This window comes from Euphorbia lathyris, chromosome 5, assembly GCF_963576675.1.
Source record: "Euphorbia lathyris chromosome 5, ddEupLath1.1, whole genome shotgun sequence".
NCBI classification, from domain to species: Eukaryota; Viridiplantae; Streptophyta; class Magnoliopsida; order Malpighiales; family Euphorbiaceae; genus Euphorbia; species Euphorbia lathyris.
In genome coordinates, this window is record NC_088914.1 from 85,815,231 (window position 1) to 85,830,870 (window position 15,640).

At 34.1% G+C, this 15,640-nt stretch overlaps 1 protein-coding gene across 1 annotated transcript; it reads right to left on the reverse strand.

Moving 5' to 3' along the window:
* Window positions 1–1,030: 1,030 nt before the first annotated feature.
* LOC136230461 (wax ester synthase/diacylglycerol acyltransferase 4-like) lies at window positions 1,031–9,135 on the reverse strand. The gene is made up of 5 exons (XM_066019524.1): window positions 8,930–9,135; window positions 7,931–8,503; window positions 6,789–7,142; window positions 1,606–1,743; window positions 1,031–1,363 (listed from the first exon to the last, which is right to left on the reverse strand). The coding sequence occupies exons 1-5, from the start codon at window positions 9,116–9,118 to the stop codon at window positions 1,205–1,207; spliced, it is 1,413 nt and encodes a 470-aa protein (XP_065875596.1). The 5' UTR covers window positions 9,119–9,135; the 3' UTR covers window positions 1,031–1,204.
* Window positions 9,136–15,640: the final 6,505 nt, after the last annotated feature.

Here is a 15,640-nt window from a genome sequence, read left to right on the forward strand (position 1 = left end):
CTTTTAAAACACGAACTATGAAGTTTAGAACGTACGACATATTTTTTAGAACATACGATATGTTTTTTAGAACATGTGTTATGTTTTTTCGAACATGAGTTATAAATTATATTAAAGAACAAATGAAAAAACGATCCAGATATCTACTGATTTTTTTTAGAACATTATACTTAATTTTTGGAACACAAACTATATATTTTTTTAAAAAAACGTTAGAACATATATTTTAACTTTTAAAACACGAACTATGAAGTTTAGAACATACGACATATTTTTTAGAACATAAGTTATGTTTTTTAGAACATGTATTATGGTTTTTCGAACATAAGTTATAAATTATATTATAGAACAAATGAAAAAACGATCGAGATATCTACTGATTTTTTTATAACATTATACTTAATTTTTGGAACACAAAATATAAACTTTAGAACATACGTTATGTTTTTTAGAACATACGTTATGTTATTTAGAATATGAGTTATAAATTATATTATAGAACAAATGCAAAAATGGTCCATATATTTACTATTTTTTTAAAACATTATACTTAATTTTTAAAACACAAATTATAAAGTTTAGAACATATGTAACAATGATGCCTTCTATGGTTACTTTGTTTTTGACAAAGTACCATTACTTGGTGTGTTTTCACCGTTGGATAATGGAGTGTAAAATTAATCCAATGGTGAAAACACACAAAGTAAGGCTTACTTTGTCAAGTAAGCATAGTTTTTACCATGTAACAATATTTACAACATCGTCCTTAAAATTTTAAAATATAAATTACAAAAATATAGAGAAATTATATAAATAAGAAATTAGAGCATGTTCTTGGATTTTTTTTTTCTATTAATAATTCATTATTATGCACATTTCTTTTTTTTCATATTAATAATTTATTATTATGCATATTTAATCGATATTAATAAGTGCATGTATCAAATATTAAACAATAGAAGCTAAAAGGGCAATGATATATTAAGCAGCGTGCGGCATAATATATAAGAAAAGCAATTGGCTCAGGAGTCCAAGGTTTGAACCCCTCTATAAGCAGCAACGTTTTTTTTTTAATTTTCCTACTCAAAACTACGTAGTTTTGAGTGTTCTCACCATAAGGAAGTGTCCTCACCTAAAAAAGGGTGAGGACATAATCAATAATTTATTATATTTGATATTCATATTCATAATAATCAAAAGTCATTTAAACTTGTGTCGAAGAAGTTCCAATTGCAGCTTTAAAGATGATATTAAAGGCTTTTTCCGAATAGAATTTGAACTTTTGTGCATCAATGAAGTCCTTCTCTATAGCAGCAGCAACCCTAAGCTTATCCATGTAACTCACCAGTCCGATCTTCAGACTCTGAAAATTCCACATTTGTTAATAAATGAATAAAAATTAAGCTACTGACGATTTAGGTCAAGTTGATAGTTGAAGTTAAAACTCAAGAATAACTTTTTGTATAATCTCTAAACACCCCATACACAAATCCATTAATTTGAAGTGCGTGCAATATGCATATGTTTTGCCATATTTTAAAATTTCACCAATTAATAAAGTTGTTAAGATTCGAACCATTGATCGAACTAATATTTTGATTTTACCTGTGGTGGACCATTGATAAGAAAATAGAAGCCGCTAATCGGATGATTAGTTAAAGTCATATGTTCTATTGGCCCCATTAAATTGGAGATCCCCATACTGGTGTATTTTAATGTCCCATGCAAAAATTTTGATACAGCCTACAATAAAAAAAAAAAGAAGAGTGTTAAAAACTTGATTCACAATTTCCACTTCATTTTCAAAACATCAAAAAAATAAATAAATTAATCGAGTTTTATTTTCATAATTCATGACCCCGCTTGTATGTCTAGCCCATCCAAACTCGTTCGTAAAACCCAAACCCATTTGGCCCTTATAATATATATATATAGTGCGAGCTGACAAGGTAATTACGTAGAATGTCTGGGTAGGTCCAACCCATCCCATCCCAGCCCATAAATTTTCTTTTTTGGTAGGAACAGGAAAGAAAACAAAAAACCAAAAAAACCAAAAAAACCAAAGAAGTTAACATGAGATTAGCCTATGGAAGCTAACCCCCATAACATCTTCTAAAAGAAGAGAAGATAAATAATCAGGAGGAGAAGATAAGGTAGTGACGCCCAACATCCGCTCATGCCTATCAGCCGCCAAACGATCCGCTACCCAGTTTTGCTCTCTGAAGACATGGCTGAAACTGATGAAGTCAAAGGAAGAACAAAGCCTTCTAATACCTTTGATTAAATTATGGCTATTTAGACAAATAGAATTCTTATCGGATATCATTTTGATGGCCTCGAGGTTGTCAGATTCTACAAGCAATTTATTCAACCCCAAACTCTTGGCCAATCTTAGGCCAGAAAAAATCCCCCAAAGTTCAGCCGAAAAGGAAGAATCCATACCCAGATTATGAACAAACCCAGACAGCCAAGCACCCCCATCATCCCTTAGAACCCTCCTGCAGAGATGAGGACTTATAAATTAAGAGTTTAGAATATATTTACTAAGGTTTAGAATTTATGAATTGGAGTCTAAATTTGAATATAAAATCATACTTTATTTCTTATATATGAAAAATAATAATATATTGAAAAGTAATTTTGATGATATGATTTAATTGTAATTTTGTAACCAATTGTGATATTCATGTAAAAAGCCCTAAAAATTATTTAGGTTTTAAAGGATCAAATAATTAATATTTTAAACTTAAAAGAGGTCCAATTGATATTTTGAATAAAGATTGAAGGTTAATTTAAGAGTTAAACTCTTATTTGGCCTCTGTGGTATGCAAAAAAATTTCATACCATTTTGCAACATTTTTCCCTGAAACTATTTCTATAAGTGACATTTAACTTGGATGAAAAATTATTCGATTTTGTTAATTTTGTTATTTTTTGCCAAATGGCGCAATTTTGGACATGTGATATATACATGTGGTAATTGATTTAAATTTTTACCAAATAGATTTAATATGTAGATAAATAAGGAATTAATGAAATATTTTTTTTGTTTATTATGTACTGAAATTTATTTTAAATATTTTTTGAGTAAAATATTTTTATTAAAAGACCCTTATTTATTATTGGGTCAAATACATGAATATCATAATTAAGTAAAAAATTACAACTAAGTCATATCACCGAACTTAATTCTTAATATGTCATTATTCTTTAAATATTATGCTTTTATATCATAATTTAAAAAAATCTAAACTCCAATTCATAAATCATAAACCCTAGAAAATATATTCTAGACTTTTAATTTATAAATTCTAATCCTTAAAATATATTAAAAAGTACTGATTTTACTAGTTTGATATAATTCAAAATTATGACTTGACATAGTGTAAATAGTTTAGAATATGAATTTCTGTGTAATTTTCTGATGAGGGCATCTTGTCCCTGGACGCGGGGCGTAAGAGAGGACACGCGGAGCGTGAATCCGGAGCAAGAGAAAGGAAGAAAACCCCGCGTGTAAAAAGGAATGATCCGGAGAAGAGTCAGCAGCCAAAACACGCAGGGCGTACTGTTGGGCACGTCCTGCGTATTTGAGTGTCTGATCCTGAGAAGAGCTCATCAGCCAAGACACGCAGGGCGTACTGTTGGACACGCAGGGCGTACTATTGGACACGCAGGGCGTACTGTTGGACACGCAGGGCGTATCTCCACTTTCAGCAAACTTGCTCCTTACTTCAGCTCCCTTATTATTTACACATTTGGTCCCTCAGCTCCTTCCCCACTTCCAAAAGACACCCCTCCACTCACCTTTACCCCATCTACCCTTTTATCTTTATGTTTAATTAGCTAAACTCTTTACCCTTTTATGTAATTTAACATTTAGGTTTTTTGAGATGATATAAATTCATCTCTTTCTCTTTGTATTGTTCAACTTTTATGAAATCAAATATATATCTTCTTCCTTGTGAAGTTTGTTAAGGTTTTCACCTTCAACAATGGGGATTTCACTATTCCTATGGATTTAGTCCATGAATTAGGATCCACTCCTTCTAGTTTAGCTAGATAAGTTGTTAGCCTTTGTGAGTTTACGGTTTAAAACTCTCAGTGGATTCCGCGCTACATCATTTGGTATCAGAGCCGATCGTTTTCCTTGAACGGAGACTTCTTTCGACTATGGTTCAACCAAACTTATCTCCAAGATATGAAGAAACCATCAAAATGTTGGAGAGACTCAACGCCACCATGAGAAGGCATCATGCGGGTTTTAAAGAGGATTTTCGGGTGATGAACGGGCTAATGAGAGAGATGGCGACATCCGTAGAGAGTCTCAAGCAAGAATACCGAAAACCTTCTCAACCTACCATGGAGGTCCCTCCTAAAGATCCATCACTAATCTTTTCTCCATCAAATGTGGTAAAGGTAACTCCTAAGCTTCCAATCTCTAATGTTGAAGTTTTGGATATTCCTATTGCTATGGAAGATGTTGGTGATGTTGTTTGTGGGGATGAAATGGATTTAAATTCTTCTTGTGAAATTATTGATAATGAACTTGTGGAGAAGGATTTAGAGTCATTTGTGGATGAGGAGGAGAGGTTGTTTGTAGGTGGGGGTATTATTCTTGAGGAGGGGAAGAATGGCTTGGGGCTTATTAATCTCTTTGAGGAGCATGAGGAAATCACATTATGTGTGGAGATTGATGACTATGGAGATGGGAGAGATGTTGGTGGTTCTACCATATTGGGTGGTAGTAAGTCTTTTGAGTCAAGCGGCTTAGCACGTGAGTTAGTCGGCTTGAGCTATCGAGGGAAGCAAATGGAAACGATAGGTCGTGGGAAGAGGCGGATTGGGAACGAAGAGGGAAGTGAAATTCCGTATGGTCAAGAAGAAGATGAGCTAGGAGAGGAGATTGATGGAGAAGGGAACTTCGACATTGAAATCATTATTGATGATGAGCTTGACTATTATGAGCGAGAATTCCGGAAGGGAATGGAGGAAGGTGGTGACGTGGAACCAACGTCCGAAGATGGAAAGTATGTGTCCTTCAACGGACAACCACGGGGCATTCTACCTTTGGGGAAGATACCACGTGACATTGCATGGGATCCGAGAGGTCGTATGCTATGTCTTCCTCATGATCATTTGAGCTTAAAGGAAATGGATAAAGAGTATGTTGTGACACCTCTAGGAAGAAATGAGATTCCTAGCACATGCACACTAGGAATGAACCGAGCCTTCCACTTGGTAAATTTGGAACTTGATATTTTGTTCTTGATTGAGATGCATGTGTTGGGATATATGTTATGTTTGTTGAGGGGACGTCAACCCTACGAGGAGTCAATGAGGAGTGATGTGATGATGAAGAGATTGAGCTTCAAAGGGTATGTGGTGAATAGGAATGGCCATCCGGATGATGTAGAGATAATGGAAGAGATTCAAGAATGGCGGGATAGTGGCCAAGTTAGTGATGAGGCGACTCGAGAAGCCGCGAGATTGTTGACCCAACACAAAGAAGGAGCCGATACAAGTGCTCTTGGGATCACCGCGAAGTGGGTTGACAAGTGTCGTCGGGACATCCCATTTGATGTTGGCTATGAGCGGAATAAAGTTGTGATTAATGTCCATGTTTGTGAAGTGGACAAAGAGGAGATCCGGGGTTGGTCGGTTAGACATGTCGTGGGAGTGTGGAGGAGCTTCCAAGACATTGTGGGGGATTGGTTTGATCAACTCCGTCGAGATATCCCGTTCGAAGTCGGTCGGAGATTGTGGCGAGTATTACGGGGGATGAGCACCGGGGACAAGACACAAGTTGGGATGTGGGGAGAGTTCATAAAGAGAAGGAGAAGCCGACAATATAGGGAGCGGCTAACCCCTACCGAGCACAAGTCTTGTTCTATAGTTGAGTTGGGGTCCAACTCTTTTGAAGAAGAGGAGAATGATGAGGGCATCTTGTCCCTGGACGCGGGGCGTAAGAGAGGACACACGGAGTGTGAATCCGGAGCAAGAGAAAGGAAGAAAACCCCGCGTGTAAAAAGGAATGATCCAGAGAAGAGTCAGCAGCCAAAACACGCAGGGCGTACTGTTGGGCACGTCCTGCGTATTTGAGTGTCTGATCCTGAGAAGAGCTCATCAGCCAAGACACGCAGGGCGTACTGTTGGACACGCAGGGCGTACTATTGGACACGCAGGGCGTACTGTTGGACACGCAGGGCGTATCTCCACTTTCAGCAAACTTGCTCCTTACTTCAGCTCCCTTATTATTTACACATTTGGTCCCTCAGCTCCTTCCCCACTTCCAAAAGACACCCCTCCACTCACCTTTACCCCATCTACCCTTTTATCTTTATGTTTAATTAGCTAAACTCTTTACCCTTTTATGTAATTTAACATTTAGGTTTTTTGAGATGATATAAATTCATCTCTTTCTCTTTGTATTGTTCAACTTTTATGAAATCAAATATATATCTTCTTCTTTGTGAAGTTTGTTAAGGTTTTCACCTTCAACAATGGGGATTTCACTATTCCTATGGATTTAGTCCATGAATTAGGATCCACTCCTTCTAGTTTAGCTAGATAAGTTGTTAGCCTTTGTGAGTTTACGGTTTAAAACTCTCAGTGGATTCCGCGCTACATCATTTTCCCTTTATTATTCCGCGTAGGGCCCATGAATTATCAGTACCGGCCCTCGGTCTAGTACATAGCTAACTTTCATAGTAACCATGAGGCTTAACTCTGTATACAATTATAATTAATCCAAAAGTTAATATATTGAATTGAAAGATGGAGAATAGTACCTCTGGACCTCTGAATTTTCTAAGCATTTGAAGGTATTTTGCAGTGAGAAAAACAGAAAGAGAGCTTCTCTTCCTCTGAATATTTTTTCTGACTTTCCAAATGAACTGAAGAGGATCTTGAGATTGAGAACCATTCAACTTTGGAATTGGAACAGACAAGAAGGTGAAGTGGTTGCCCCATGGTAACTCAGCATTAGGTTTAACCATTTCTTCAACAGATTTATATCCACAAAACATCCTAGTATTTAGCAATACTAACGATCTAGCTCGTGCCTTTCCCGATCCTTTACTCATTGCTTCCATGTACAATCGAGTTCCCAAAAAAAGTGTACCCGTTACTACATCATTTATTGTCTGTCATCAAACATATAGTAGGATGAGTTTGAAATTGATACGGATCAATAACTATATGTTAGTTTTAATAGTAGAGTAAAAAAGATTGTTACTATTCTCAAACTTAATTCGAAGGAAATAATCTTATTGGATAGAACCTAAAAGATACATTTTAAATTGATAAAAGATACATTTAACATAACCTAAAGCATTAGGGCTAAAAAAAATTATAAATAAAAGTAACACAAACTATAGTAAATAGAGTAAGGACAAGAAAGTTAATAAATACTGGCAGATTAGCTATTAGAACAAAAGCAGAAATACAAAATAGATTACGGCCTAGGTCAGTCACACGGTATGGTATGTTTGACACGCCGTGAGGACTGAAAATACGCTGAACCACAGGATGTGTTGAAATACTCACACACTGCACGAATTAGTCAAAAAGAAACAGGGGCCATTCTTTTCATCCACACAGTGGCGGAGCAAGGAATTTAGATTTGGGGGTCTAAATTTAGTTGTGCTAGGCAAAAAATTTTTAGCCTCCAAAAATAAATAAAAAATTGTAAAAGAAAACGAGGTTAGAGAGAATTGAACATAGGGACCTCTAAAATAGAAGTATGTATCCTTAAGCATCTCATCTACCTTTAAATATTGAAATACTACTGCATAGAGTCAATAATACTAATTTTAAGGGGCTACAGGGGACAAATGAACCAATACTCAAGGGTGGAGCCGGTGGCCGGGGGCTCCGGCCCCCGAGCCCTAGGTGTGAACTAAATATTAAGAGATATATAGGTCGAACTTACCACTCCAAGCTTTGTCTTGATTTGTTTGACAGAATCAAGAGAGAAAGAAATTGCAATTGAAGTAGTAGGCAGAAATTCCACTCCATGATGCCCAGATCTTATAGGAGATATATCATCTTCAACAAATCCAGAGCTAATTGCAATACTTGAACATAAATCTGATATAGTATAGTACATTGAAGATAGAATTTTAGGCACAATCTTCAACCTTGTTCTATGGCTATTATTGGAATGAGTTTGGGCAGAAGGAAATGTTAAAGGAATAGAAGGATTATCAGCTCTTTTCAAGCAAGAAAGAAGAGCTCCCATTAGAGAAAATCCATCACCAAGGGAGTGATGAAGTTTAAATATTATGATTCCAGCAGCTTGTTTTGTTGGGTAATTTATTATATGAATTTCCCATAATGGTTTGTTTTCTGGGAAATTTTCCAATGATATGTTTGAGATGTATTCACCGAGGCAATCATCATATAATTTGGTTGAATTTTCAGTTGAGAAAATAGGTACTTTTATGTGGTCTTTAGGATTCACTTCAACTTTCTTCCATTGCTTTTCTCCTTTGCTGTTTACAACCTGTTTCAAAGTTCAAGTGAATGAGCATTCTGTTAAGAAACCAATTAACTCAAAACTCAAAGAATAGCTTTTATATATTATTTAAAAGGCATATTTGGAGTTACCCAAAAATGAAATCTCAACCCATGTGATTTAAAACGCTAAAAATAATATAAAAAAATTACTCTTAGCTATTTTTTGAAATTTAACTTAAAATCCAATACAAGGATTTTTTGAAATTTTAAACCATAATAAACACTGATACATTGAAAATTGGTGGTTATATGTAGTTAAAAGAGAAATTATGCACACCTACCCTTATTTAAACTTTTTTCTAAAAAAAAAAAAAGAGAAATTATGTTTTTTTCCCATATATATTCATGAGACCGAGAAAGTATTGTCTAATTTTAAAATGAAATAATAAAGAAGGGAGAAAAAAAAAAGTACCATAATGGAAGAAAAACGTGGATTTATAGGGAGGAAAACATCTGTAACCAAAGACATAGTTTGCGAGAGATCAAATGGAATTTCAGTTTCCAGAACAGCAATTATTGAAAGTGAAACAATAGAACTGCTCAAATATTGTCCAATTGGACTCACAGCTTCTAATACTGCTTCTGCTTCCTCAATTTCCATATTGAATTATATGTTTTTTTTATGTTTTCTTATCCTAAAAAATGGCCTATATATAGAGAGATATTTATCAATATTGATTAATTTTAAAACATGTCAAGTACTATATATTGAGCTTTGTTGTCAAGTATTTTAGCTTCACGAATTATAATGCAAGGAATATATTATCAGGAGATGTTAGGAAGATAGAAATAATTGTTTTTTCTTTTGGTGGAGTAGATAGACACGTATTTTCTATCAATAAATTGAAATTCCATCGGACATTAATACATATTGAGATATGTCGTTTAGCTTTAAAAGTTTATGGCAACATTCAATTATTTTAGAATAGTAAGATTATTATTTTGATTTATTTTTGATCAATTAAGTTCTCTAGAAATATATTTTTTTTTTTTTTTGTACAACTGCTATTTTATAGTGGAAGATTTACTCTCGAGATTAGTCGTGGACGTATCCTCAAATTAAGGATGAACCACGTTAAATTTTCGATGTCATTTTTATTGATTATCTTGCTCGTCTTTATTTTTACGAAATACTCATTTTTTTTCCACCAACAGGTATCAGAGCCTATTTAATATGTAAGCAAAATGGCCAGTCTAAATGGCTCAAATTACCATCTATGGAAAAACAAAATGAAAGATCTGCTATATGTGACAAAGATGCATCTATCGGTGCTTGGAATGGATAAACTTGACGGCAAGATGGATGCGGACTAGGGTTTCAAGCATGAGCAAGTCAGCAGCTTTATCTGACAACTTGCCTAAGACAATAATGATATTGCTAGCGAAACTCATGCACGAAGATTATGGAATAAGCTTGAGGAATTGTACGTCTAAAAACTGGCAATAATAATATTTTATTAGACCAAATTGGTTCAAATGAAATATCAAGACCATACTTCTTTCGCGGAGCACTTGAATGATTTCCAAGGATTTTGAATCCACTTTCTAGAATGGGGCTCAAAATTGAAAATAAGCTTACTGCTTTACTGGCACTGGTTGTTGGAATTTTTAATGATTAAAATTTTATTACTTTTTTTATTATTATTATTATTATTATTATTATTATTATTATTTATAATATTTTGACTTAGTAAAAGTTAGTTTCTATTCTTTAGATTAGTGCCTATTCTTTCTCCTACTTATTTTCGAAGTCTTTTGCTTAAAACTGTTATGAAAATCTACTATAAATAAAACTCTTGCTTTCAACGGATCAGAGAGGTTTTTTTTTATCAACAGAAGTTTAAAAAGCTTTATTTTTTATGGCTTTTGTCAATATAAGACTATATACTCTTTCTCTATTTTTAATTATTTTCATTTGAGCATTGGGAATAATCGGTTCGGAAGATTCTTAGTCGCACATAAGAATTTCAGCAGATTGAAGTGTATCTTGCGAGAGAGACGTGGTTGATAATTACTCCGTGCAGACAGGCCGTTTTCTCTCAAAGGATAGCGCAATTCAGCGTGCTTCAATCTACATATCTACAGGCTATTCTAAACCTCAGTGTTAATTTAATTGTTATTTTATTGATGTTATTCACATTATAATTGTAATCAATTTCTTGATATGTTCAATTATTATTTTTTGAATTAATTGAATATAAATAATTTATTGTGATTTGATTGATCATGAAATATTTTCCAACACTGGTTTCCTTACCAGAGTCGTGCGAGAGTTTAAGAATTTCACTTTCAAACTCCACACCAGATGGAAAATTACTATAGAGTTTGTCAAACATGGAATTGTAAACGAAGAGATGAGGTACATGATGCAAGGAACTTTTACATCACAATTAGAGTTCTAGTTCTGAATTTTAGAGGAAGGAGCTAGAGCTTCTAGTTGTATAGGATGTTCATATTATTAATCTTGTAACCCAGGAGGCTAGTTAGGTGATTGATAGTGGCCCTATTATTCATAGGGAAATTTTCTCATCTTACACACTAGGAGATTTTGGTGATATGGAAAAAGGTGACATTCACCTACATGTTTAGAATGGCATGAAGTTAATGATTAAAATTGTCAAGCATGTTCCAGGCATGCGCCCGAACCTTATCTCCGTAGATAAGCTTGGTGAAGAAGATTTCTGTAGTACGTTCCGTAATGGCCAATGGAAGCTCACAAAGGTTTGATGGTGGTTGCAAGAGATTGAAAGTACTCAAGATTGTATCTTATATAGACAAAGCTCTCCAAGGAAGCCATTAACGCAACAGAGAATGAAAGTGCAATTGAATTGTAGGATAAATGTCTCGCGCACATGCCGAAGAAAGGTATAACACAACTGGCCAGGAAAAATATTTTGACTCGATTGGATCATGTTCATTTGAATAAATGTGCTAACTGTCTGGACGAAAAATAATATAGAGTTGCTTTCTAGTGTTCCTCTCCTTATGGAGTGGAAAATGTATTAGATCTGGCACACTCAAAAACTAAGTCATTTCCGTTTCACATGACACAAGATATATGACATATATTTGTTTTCGTGTTGCCTAAATATTTTTTACGACACTATAATAAATTTATGTCATCTAAAAGTTTAAATGCAAACAATCTCAAATTACATGTGACGTTACGGTGACACACGTCTATCATCCCAAGAAAACACGATTTTAATGGAAACGGTACGTAATCATCAGTGACACGATGTATATATAACTGTCGTTGTTGTCTTAAAATAAAATAAAAAGCGGCAAATGAATTAAGTTACAATTATAAAAAAAGCGGCAAATGAATTAAGTTACAATTATAAAAAAAGCGGCAAGTGTTAAAATCGACCCAATTTATAAATTACAATTAGTAAAAAATAATATAAATAATATAAGTAATTAGTATTAACTAATAACTATCTTATTATTTATTTAAAATAAATAAATATATTTTTCTATTGTATAATATTTATTATTATTATTTTTAGACAGTATAATTTATATTTGAAATATGTTTATATAATATTTATTTAATATAAATCTAAAAAATAGAAAAATACAAATCCGATTAATCACCGATTAATCTTCGATTAATCCCCGATTAATCTTTGGAGGTCTTGTCCGCGCGACTAGCGCCTAACGACTTTTACAATACTAGTAATGGCCAATGGAAGCTCACCAAAGGTTTGATGGTGGTTGCAAGAGATTGAAAGTACCCAAGATTGTATCTGATATAGACAAAGCTCTCCAAGGAAGCGATTAACGCAACAGAGAATGAAAGCGCAATTGAATTATAGGATAAATGTCTCGCGCACATGCCGGAGAAAGGTATAACACATCTGGCCAAGAAAAATATTTTGACTCGATTGGATCATGTTCATTTGAATAAATGTGCTAACTGTCTGGCCCAAAAATAAATTAGAGTTGCTTTCCAGAGTTCCTCACCTTTTGGAGTGGAAAATGTATTAGATCTGGTACACTCAGAAACTACGCCATTTCCCTTTAACATGGCACAAGATATATGACATGCTTTTATTTTCGTGTTGTCTAAATATTTTTTAGGACACTATAATAAATTTATGTCATCTGAAAATTTAAATGCAAACAATCTCAAATTACATGTGGCGTTATGGTGATACACGTCTATCATCCCAAGGAAACATGATTTTAATGGAAACGGTATGTAATCATCAGTGACACAATGTGTATATAACTGTCGTTGTTGTCTGAAAATAAAAAAAGCGGCAAATGAATTAAGTTATGCAGCCAGACCAAAACATATCCCAAATTTAGGCAAGTTCATGCTATTGAGTTATCAGTCTACTGAGCTTGATTCTGCTTCTGACACTTGCTCTTAGAGGATTGCCCTTTTAATAGTGCTTATGAAGATCCTTAGGATTAATAATATATGTTGTAGATAAAATATCCAGAGTGATTAATGTGAGATAAATATTCAGAGCATGTAATTTTCAGAAGTAATAAGACAAAGTAGAGGAAAGAAGTTACTCAGCAGATTTATACTGATTCAGCTTTCTGCCTACATCTAGTCCTCATAATTCCATCTTATGAGTTTTAATCTATTAATTTAACTCTTTCACAGGTAGAGCACAAACCTTTTGCACAATAGATAGAGATCAAGTAAAGTATCGTCCTTTACTACAATTAGTCAACTATCACTCTCTTGTTACTTACATATAACCGAAGTAATAACAAAGCTTTTGGTTCTATAATAAAAAGGATTCTGATATGAAAATCAAATGAACTAATCTCTCTCTATTTTGATTACATAAATAAGAAATTGGTTGTAACACGCTGGTCCAATACCATGTAGATATTGGCAGGGTGTGACAATTGATATTAGAGCCGACTCTCCACGTACGATATGTGGTTCGGGGATGAAATGAATCCCACATCGAAAATGGAGAGGGATTGATTGAGGCTTATTAGTAAGGTGTGAATCCAATACATGCAGACGCGTTTTAAAGCCGTGCGGCCCAAGGTGTTGGATTTGGGCTAGCACGGACAATATCTACATGATATTGGACCATGGTGTTACATTGGTTGTGTATGAAAATTTGCTCTTTTTTTCACTTGTAGGCTTTGTCTCTTTTTCGCATGAAGATCAAGTGTGAAAAATGAGGCTTGAGGTTGGCTTTTATTGGTGCAGCCTTCAAACTTGTCCATTTGAATTGAAGAGAGCCGTTGTGAACAAAGATCTTCTGTCCTTTTGTCTTGCTTGACCTCTGTGCCAATTTAGCCATTTAAGGTAAGTTACCATTTCTATCGATCATTGAGAAGCACGTCCAACGATCTTCTTCTGAATTCTGACTCCATAGTCTTATAGTCCGTGTCTTTTCTTATTTGGATGATGGAGAGAGATTTATAACTATCAGGGTCTTCTGAGTTTTTACCATAAATGGAATGCCTTGATTTGACTTCTTGTCATGGGCTTCTGGTTCCGTAGTTTTTACCATAAGTGGAACACTAAAAATCAAGGCATTATTCCCTTATGTGTAATGAGAGGTATCAATTCTCGAGCAAACACTCAAAAGTCTACAACTATGATTAGGCATAGTGTACCTATCATATCACGTAATATCGAATAATCACAATAACTAGACAGTGAGCAGCGCGAGTAAAAGGGGAAAAAATATTAATGAAGGATATTGAGCCCTTCAACAATGAAATTTATTACTACCAGACACTAACAGTGGTTTGATGGATTCAATCTCTTCGCATCTCTAATCGAATGCAACTAAGTCAAAAACATTGAATTTGAACTTCAAAGGTGGATTCGATCTTGCGCGTCAGATTGGATTTGTTTTCCCTTGTGTTCCACAAACATGATGCGTCTTTTGTTTTCCCATATCAAATATATCTAAATTTGATTTATTACCGATTTCTTAAAAAGTAAATTTATACATGTGTGTACCAATTAGGGGGATTTACAAAACTGTTGCTAGAAAAATATCGTTAAAACCCACTTATTTTGTAGTTTATCGGTCCCCTTACTGTGAAAGGTATCCACAATTCCTTTGACATCATCTCAATCCACACACCTCATCACCAATGCGTTTAAATATAATCCAGCGCACTTCAAGACCAAAAGCTTCAGCCATACAGGGAATCCATCAACTTTTTTAGCGACACATCTCACCTTGGGCATGGAGCAATCTTAAATTTTTAGGCCAGCTGTCCCACTCATTTGAGGTGCCTACCAACCAGCGAACAAGGATGAGTCTAGATGTGGACATGGCTTAAAGATGCTACCTTCCAGGATTACCACGTGATTTGATCCAAAAAGAATATCATTTCACTTTGAGTTATTAAACAAAATCAATAATGCAATAGTTTAAGAAAATAACATATGTTCTACCCAAAAAAAAAAAAGAAAATAACATATTACCGACGATACCATGTCGTTTGTCATAAAATTCAACGACAATCATCATTTACAACATCACAACTAATGTATGTAGAAGAGATACCTATATCGGTAAAATAAATAGGATGAACAAAGTCGAAGGTAAGTTGTAGGTGGAAAATCGCAGCAATTCGCGACAACTATCATCAATGAATTGTTAGTAAATATAGTGTCATTAGTTAATCATCTGTCGCTAATTTACATCCTAAATTTGGTGCAAAATATATAATTGCGCGTATAATAACATAAGTTTGTCGTAAATAAAATTTTATGTTGTTGCAAATTTACACTACCATTTGAATTATTTAAAATTTAAAATTTTCTGATAAAAAAACATTATATGGATTAATTATTTCACCTATTTATTTTTCTAACTTTATGTAAAAGTACATTTCTCCACATGCAAATATCTGACTCTAAAATGACAATCAGCTTTTAAAACTAAATTGACATATCTCAATATCTGTTAATAAATGTATGATGAAATATCAATTTATTGAAATAAAATATTTGGTACACTTTTCCTTAATTCTCTATCTCCCTACCTATCTTCCACAAACATATGTGACATATACTTATCTTATCGCGTCCATAGTAAGACCTCGTTTATTTTCTGGATATTATGCAGGAAAATATTTTTCTAAACTTCCCATATTGATTTGCTTAGAAAAAAAAATT

Coding starts and splice junctions, on each gene's coding strand:
- LOC136230461 (XM_066019524.1), bottom strand. CDS start 9,118: ATGGAAATTGAGGAAGCAGAAGCAGTATTAGAAGCTGTGAGTCCAATT. Junction 7,143..7,930: donor TCAAGACAAAGCTTGGAGTG/GTAAGTTCGACC, acceptor GTTTGATGACAG/ACAATAAATGATGTAGTAAC. Junction 1,364..1,605: donor TTATCAATGGTCCACCACAG/GTAAAATCAAAA, acceptor TGGAATTTTCAG/AGTCTGAAGATCGGACTGGT.